The sequence below is a fragment of the Sinocyclocheilus grahami genome, unplaced genomic scaffold, assembly GCF_001515645.1.
Source record: "Sinocyclocheilus grahami isolate Dianchi unplaced genomic scaffold, SAMN03320097.WGS_v1.1 scaffold234.1, whole genome shotgun sequence".
Classification (NCBI taxonomy): Eukaryota; Metazoa; Chordata; class Actinopteri; order Cypriniformes; family Cyprinidae; genus Sinocyclocheilus; species Sinocyclocheilus grahami.
In genome coordinates this window covers 1,641,834-1,650,272 of record NW_015505413.1, presented here as the reverse complement: position 1 = coordinate 1,650,272, position 8,439 = coordinate 1,641,834, and the positions used below count along the sequence as shown (strand labels likewise).

The following is an 8,439-nucleotide window of genomic DNA, read 5'->3' as shown; positions in this document are numbered from 1 at the left end:
TGTGCTGTGATTGGTTAGCTGGGCCAGTGGGAAAATGTCATACCCCTTACCATAGCCGCCTGCGAGCTTCAGTGTAAATATTGAGTAAAAATCTAATCAATTTGAGCGCGATTTAAACCCGGATGATTGTAAACACTCGAAGTTCGTCTGCCTTGGGAAAGCTAGCGTGTCTCCGACATAGTGAGAACACTCGTTGCCTTCTCTAGCGCAGCTCAACCAGGTCTCGTCCCATTCGTCGATATTTGTGATATCACAAATCCCGGAAAATATGCGTCGTAGTCCAAAAGAGTCATTCGTTGTAGTTTTTGAAAAGGGATTTCTGTTAAATAAAATATCTTTTTTTGAATTGGACTTTGAGCTTTGTAACTTTGCAGATCTTTTTTATGCTCAAACAGCAACATTACAGACTAACTAAAGTTGAAAAAGTGAAAAAGCATAATAGGACCCCTTTAACAAGCTATAAACACTGAGGAATTGAGAAGCATGTTCTATTGCATTTGCTGCTTCGCAATGACGATAGCTGATCAGTAAGAAAGTGAATGGATTTACATTCAGATACACTACTGTTCAAAAGTCCAGGTTACATAATTTTTAATAGATATTGATAAGAAATGATTCTTAAGCAGCAAATCAATGTTTTCAAATGATTTCTGAAGGATCAAGACTGGAGTAATGATACTCAGCTTTTCGGTACAGGAATAAATTTACATTTACACACAAACTTTACATTAGTGTAGAGTATGTTTCAGGTCTTAATGTAGAGTTGCATTGCATTGCAACAACATGGCATGTGACTTTCTATACTGCAAAGATAAAAACGGTATGTACAGAACATACACTAAGCACAGATCAATAAGCTATTAACCTGCTGACCGACTTCTGAAAGCCTCATTGAATGCAATAAGATGAATCTAGATTTGTCTCGCGCTTGCTCGATCCTAAAACACACTAAAAAGCTCCAAAGCACTAAAAATGTATACGATTAAGGTGTCATTAGACTCCAAAAAACATCTTGTCTGTCCCCAAGACCACAACCTACTCTCCCTTCATACTCAAAAACCTTCCAAAATCACATTACATTTCAAATGAAACCACAATTTCACAATATTCATGACCTGTTTTTTGTTTGACATTGTTCAGTGCAGCTTTTCATTGTAACTTTTTATATAAAATTGGATTTCTCTTGGCCTCCCGACAGGGTTTTAATAATGTAAAGTTTCCCCACAAGCTCCCAGACTGCGAATGTTGCTTCTTTTATGACACATAATTGAGTTATGGCCGTGTTTCACAGAGCAGGGCGTGTGTGCGAGGCCCGGCCCAGCCGAAGACTGAAATAACACACGGTAGAAGAGTTTTATCCACCCAGCCCTAATTCACTCTCTACCAAAACACAGGTGAATTATTGGCCAGTCCAGACAATTGCTCAAAATGATTTCTGAAGGATCAAGACTGGAGTAATGATACTCAGCTTTTCGGCACAGGAATAAATTTACATTTACACACAAACTTTACATTAGTGTAGAGTATGTTTCAGGTCTTAATGTAGAGTTGCATTGCATTGCAACAACATGGCATGTGACTTTCTATACTGCAAAGATAAAAACGGTATGTACAGAACATACACTAAGCACAGATCAATAAGCTATTAACCTGCTGACCGACTTCTGAAAGCCTCATTGAATGCAATAAGATGAATCTAGATTTGTCTCGCGCTTGCTCGATCCTAAAACACACTAAAAAGCTCCAAAGCACTAAAAATGTATACGATTAAGGTGTCATTAGACTCCAAAAAACATCTTGTCTGTCCCCAAGACCACAACCTACTCTCCCTTCATACTCAAAAACCTTCCAAAATCACATTACATTTCAAATGAAACCACAATTTCACAATATTCATGACCTGTTTTTTGTTTGACATTGTTCAGTGCAGCTTTTCATTGTAACTTTTTATATAAAATCGGATTTCTCTTGGCCTCCCGACAGGGTTTTAATAATGTAAAGTTTCCCCACAAGCTCCCAGACTGCGAATGTTGCTTCTTTTATGACACATAATTGAGTTATGGCCGTGTTTCACAGAGCAGGGCGTGTGTGCGAGGCCCGGCCCAGCCGAAGACTGAAATAACACACGGTAGAAGAGTTTTATCCACCCAGCCCTAATTCACTCTCTACCAAAACACAGGTGAATTATTGGCCAGTCCAGACAATTGCTCATGTGTCTTCAAATGGAGGCCGCTGTAAAACAGTTCTGCGTGTACTATATAATTATTACAGCAGCGTTTCATTCTGCAACAGACACAAATGAATATAGATAGACACGTTACAGGTTAAACATTTAAACCTGCATGGGTAATGAAATGTTATGGGATCTTGCAGCTCTCTGCTGTCATTCATTTATACTACTGTACAACTGTTGTGAACTCATCAAGGGGATATTAATTAAGTCAATGACCATCAAACAAATGCAGTTTGAATTGTGCAACATGAAATATATATGGGCCAAAATCTGCTCAGTCAAAAACAATCTTCATTTCACATTTAGATTCATTCCCTCAACAACACAAACGTGCCATGAAATTTAAAATCAACTTATTTTTCCCTTAAAGTGATACATTTTCTCAGTTTAAACATTTGATATGTCATCTGTTGTATTCTGAATAAAACATTGAAATTTGAAACTTCCACATCATTGCATTCTGTTTTTATTCACAATTTGTACAGTGTCCCAACTTTTTTGGAATCGGGTTTGTATATTTTATTTAATATTACTATTTCATTCATTTAAATCATTAAAAAAATTATAATTTTATATAGTTTGTTATTTTGTAAAAAACATTTTTACAGTGTGGGAAAATCCATTGATTAGATTCAAATACAAATTCAGAAATCTGCACTCTTATTGAGTGTTAAAAAAAAATTAAAAAGTCAAATTTTGTATGTCAGCAACATGCATTTAAAAACTTGATCAAAATGTCACTTTTACATGCTCGCCCATGCGAAAATTCTCTGCCACTGTTAGAAGTTAGGAGTTTGTTCCTAACCAAAGAGCAAAAAAAACAAATGATCACACACAGGGCAGAGGATGAGCAGAAGTTCGGTAAGCGTTTCGCAGGCACAGATTATGTGTAGGTCTAGTAAAAAGCTAATGTGTACGTGAGAAGTATATGTAAATGCCTCAAACATGCTGGAAAACATATGTAATGTTAGTGAGCAGGGCTTCAGGTCAATCGGTTGGGTGTTTCATGCAGTTGTGAACGTGACATGTTTAAGCCTGTACCTCGCTCTCCCCGCACTCGTACGGAGTGTCACCGTGAACTGTTATCTGGTAGCGTGCATACAGCGCCGCTGACTGCTCATACGACGCCAGGAAGTCAGGGTCTTCAAAGCTGACCGGCACTAGCCTCACCTTCAGAGTGAAGAAGGAATGATTAGAGGGAGGAAGTACGATTGAATAAGAAAGACGGAAGGATAGTAGGAAATCAAAAAAGGATAATGGAAAATAAATAAAGGGACATAAACAATGGAGGATAGGGAGAATGAAGGAAAAACAGACAAGAGTGTGTGGATAAGGGGAGTGGTTAATACAAAATTAGCAATGAAATGATTTCAACAGCACTGTATACACATCACATATGCAGTGTTTTTGGGTTCATATTCACACTGCAAGCCGAAGTTCTGTTCACATGACCTTTTAAATGTGACACTGGTCTGAACAGGCAATGCTTACTTATATTCTTCACAAAGTTCAGTTTAACTGAATAAATAATTCAAGCTTTAGTAAGCAACTAGCCAATTAATCATATGAATTCTGACTGTTTACATTGTCACTTTTGCATGTGAAAGTGGTTCAGAATGGAATTAAACATGTCAGATTCAATGTGGAAAAAAATAAAGATTACCATTAAAATTCTTAGAATCACTATAGCATCTTCTGAAACAAAGACAGCCTAAGAGTAAATATGAACCCAAAACTAAAATGTAATTGCATTCCCAAGCTGTCTTACACTTTAATTTGTTGCTAATTTAGCATTACACAAGTGCTTCAAACTATTTAAAGAAGTTTTTTTTTTTTCTGTAGGGATGCACAATATGTCTGTCACCATACCAATAATGGTTAATATTAGTGATCTTATAAACTATCAGTCTAATTAGGCTAACATTGGAAGTCATTAATGCATAAATGTGATATGGCACACAGTTTGGAAAATTCAAACAGTGTATTCTTCTTTTGCTCCAGATTTCTAAACATACGGTGTTATACTGTTTACATTACAATGTTCTGATGCACCTCAAGGACATTGAAGCGCATAAGATATACAGATTATACAGAGTAACTTGTTTTTGTGTTGAGTAAGACAGGGAAGGGAATGTGTAGCATGGATTTAAACTCAGAGTTGGAGGGTAAATGTTGGGAAACGGGAGGCTGAAGGTGAGGCTGGTGCACCGGGGCTGTGAAGCTCTGATTCAGGCTAAAATCACATGGCTTACAACAATACAGACCATCAATGAACCTGATGAATTACAGTTAACACGGTGTCATTGGGGCAGTGGGATAAGCACTGGTCCCTTGACTGATTTAAAAAAAAATAAATAAATAAAGGAAAGGAAAACCACCAATTCTAAGCTTGGTCTATATTTTTCAATAGGTCTAACCTAAAAAAATCAGAACATTTCAGGCAAAAAATAAGCAGCAGGGCATCAATAACATGGCATCCTTCAATGTATACACAGTACACACACACACAAAGCATTCTCAAACGATTCAATAACTTGGAACTGTCATGAAGCCAGGGCAGAAAGAACAGAAATTTAGAAAAGTCGAAGTCTGAAGTACAACACCAATTCAGACCAACTCACAACTAGGGCTGCAACAACTAATCGATCAAATCGATTATTATCGATTATGAAAATCATCGACAACGATTCTCATTATCGATTAATCAGGTCTGCCCACAGTGCACGTCCAACGGAGTTTACATACTTGTCCAACTTCAGCCGGTCGCGTCAAATTAAAGCACTGAATTACTTATTTCTATGGACAAAATGCATCTAAAATAGTGGAGGAAACAGAATGAGATGCTGCAGGAGAGTTACGTGATTCAAGCTGCCCAAAGCATGAGAATTCTTTATTGAAAGCTTTACGCTAATGCATTAGCGTAATGGCTTGCCCTGTCAGGCGCTTTAACAGATGCGTGTTAACGGCCATATCCTTATGTATAAATGTCACAAATTCACGCAAGTGTTTCCATTTTTGCATAAAGGTCCGTCCTGACAGTCTGTGTTAAATTTTAATCTTTACTGAATGAGCGCCAGCGCGGCGTCAGACAGACGGAAAACAGAGACAATTAATAATCAGTGCAAAAACATTCATTGTGCTGAAATATCTGTTGTTGAAAGTTAAATAAAGGTTTAAAGGTCAACATGCATTGCGCATATTTTATGAGAGTAGGAACTGTAAGGGGATAACAGCGTGTAATTGTCTGAAAATAAATATCAGACTCTTCAAAACCGCCTTTAACAGGATAAAGAAATGACACTAAGCCCTATTCGGAATCCATGAGTTTTATCACTGAGGTGATAAGTACATTTATTTATGATTACCAAAATAATTTTTTAGCTTTCTGTATGGGTTAGTCCTCCAATATGCATAAGCTCGTTAGTAACAGTAGTAGGCTGATTCTAATGCTTTAATATAATTATTGCTGTTATCTATGGAAGAAAGACAGAGAGCTTCATAGTGGGGGTTTTTTTCAGATACCCAATTACAGTCAAAAAATACTTAATGCCAGCAAGAATGCAAGCTGTTATGAAGGGCATAGGAGGCCATTTTTGTTATGTGAATGAATAAAAGTATTTTTGATGAATAATAGTAAAATTTTTGATTTAAACAATTTTTTGACAGATTCCTAAAATGTGTTTTCTCTTTATTATGGCAGGTGGTCTAATAAATTATTAAGCACTGTATGTTTTCATAGCATTCAGTTGGAACGTTTGTTTTAAGGACATTGGGCAGAATGTGGAACAGTGTGTTTTAGTCAATAAAATAAACAAAGAAAATTGTTTGTTTTTAATCCGATTAATCGAAAAAATAATCGACCAAATAGTTGCAGTTAGTTGCAGCCCTACTCACAACAAAACGTCCCATGCAGAGCTTTCAAAAACTTCAAAAAGAACTGCAAACGGCAGAACATTCAGAGCTGTTAGCGCATTTGCTTTGACACGTTAAGCTGTGGTGCTCATATGAGGCACGAACGTTCAAGCTCTCAAACATTGAATCTCATTCCCATTTATTCCGCTCATCCTTTTGTGGCCTCCAACAGTGGTAAAATACCACACAGTAATAAAAACAAGAATTTCAAATACAGTTGTGTTTAAAAAAACTGAGGCTGCATGAAAGTTACAGGAGCGTATCATAATCAACATCCAGTGAAGGTGCACTACCTACAAGATGATGTTTGACTGAAATTTCCATTTCCTAGTTTGGAAAGTGTGAGGAAAACACCAGCTAAAGAACCTAAACATCTCAACAGCAACAAACTCCTCGTTTAACACAGACACCTGTAGAAACACAGTGCGGATGAGAGCGTTTTCCTAATTTCCTTTCAATTTCTCTTTCCAGGATTAGATTCATACTGTTTCATGGAGTTTCCATGGCTTACCTCCATTTTTGCAGCCTTTCCTCATTTCATGTCTGCTTGCTTTAGGCTTCCTCCTCCTCACTGCTGTTTTAAAACACTGCTCATTAAAGTCACTGCACTGTGATTCTTTGCTTCCAGTTGAACATGCTTTCATTTCTACCTAATGCTCTTTCACATTTCCATGCATACAAGTCAAAATCCTCAAAATATTATTTGGTTTGAAGACCAAAGTAGAAGCGTGGCCATGTCAAATGTGCTCAACAGCTAAGAGAAAGCCCTTCAGCTCTGGATCCCCTGACCTGGCTCTCGGTAGGTTTGTCAGGAGGGTCCTTGTGAATGGCCATCTGGTAGAGTTTGTACACTTGGTACGAGGCGTCAAACGAAGCTTTGAACTGTGGACTGGGAGGGTTGGAGCGCACCAGCCTCACCTTCAACATGAGGATGAGCATCAGAGGGTTAAACAGAAAAATTACAGACCGTTTCCAAGAAACACACCAAGATAAAGTTCATAGTACAGCACTGCAGGAGAACCGTGAGCGTGGAACATCTTATGATTTGGAATGGAAACAGGTTAAAAATAAATTGTACATGCAGTTTTTTTATAGCACATGGGTGAATATCATGAAACAAAATTTAAAAATTACAAAAAATAAAAGAAATATTAAATCAAATTTGGCCAAAAGGATATTAAAACTTTTAATTTTATGATATTATGACTTTAAAGAATAATACTCTTTACTATAATGTAGCTGTATATATACACACAGTATTATATATATATATATATATATATATATATATATACACACACACAGTATAAATAATATCTATGCAACAATAAACATTGTCAAAAAAATAATAAATCATTACAGCCTTAATTTATGCAGCAATGTTAATAATTTTATAACTAACTGAAATAATTACTATTACTGCAATGAGAACTTGATAAAAGAAAATAATGGAAATGACAAAAAAGTAAACTATCCAGCTGCATTTAGTAAAGAATATTTGTGTGTGATCTGAGATACACTTTCAAATATACTGAATATATATAGAATAACTTTCATGAGATTCACTCATACATCTGCAAATTAATGGTCAAAGAAAACATTCGGCAAAACAAAAAAAACATACATATACATACTAGAGTGACTCATATTCATCCTATTAAAACCTTTGTTTGGGTGAGATTCAGCATGGGTTCAACAAGCAAAGGTTATAGATTGTGTCTATATAAAAGGTTGACTCTCGTGTGAACATGGCCATGTCATATTTCATCCTAAAATTAAAAAGAAAAACATTTCTTTGCATTAACAAATTATGAAGTATTATGACCCAAATGACTAAATATGACCTGGATGTGTTTTTGACAGGCTTCATGAGAGTCTCTAATAATATAATTTAGATAATCAACTGTGTAATGCAATTAGTTGTGTATTTTCTAGACAAATTTTGGAAGAATGTTACCATGTCTCCAGAAATCTGTTCATTTGTACACACCGATTGATAAAGAATCACTTCCTGGTCCTCCATGCAATGCAAACTGTAGAGAAGACGATTACATATGACTTCCTGCACTAATGATTAAACACAGACCTGCAGTGAATCCATCTCAAAGTGTCTCCTTACTGTATACTGTTACAAAGGAAACTTCCTGAATTTCTAGCTACAGTTGAACTGGCTTTCATTAGATCGCATTAGCAACCACAGTCAAACACAGGAAATGATGAAAAGCTATAATAACAATGACCAATACTATAGGTTATGATATAAAATCCAGCCAGTAGCTATATATATATATATA

At 36.3% G+C, this 8,439-nt stretch overlaps 1 protein-coding gene across 1 annotated transcript in view; it reads right to left on the bottom strand.

Moving 5' to 3' along the window:
* Window positions 1-8,439, bottom strand: part of LOC107597680 (arginyl-tRNA--protein transferase 1) — a 91,127-nt gene that overhangs the window by 57,291 nt on the left and 25,397 nt on the right. Inside the window, exon 7 of the mRNA XM_016288844.1 lies at window positions 3,275-3,403. Coding sequence (XP_016144330.1) covers window positions 3,275-3,403 — 129 coding nt within the window. The remainder of the gene's footprint in view (window positions 1-3,274; window positions 3,404-8,439) is intronic.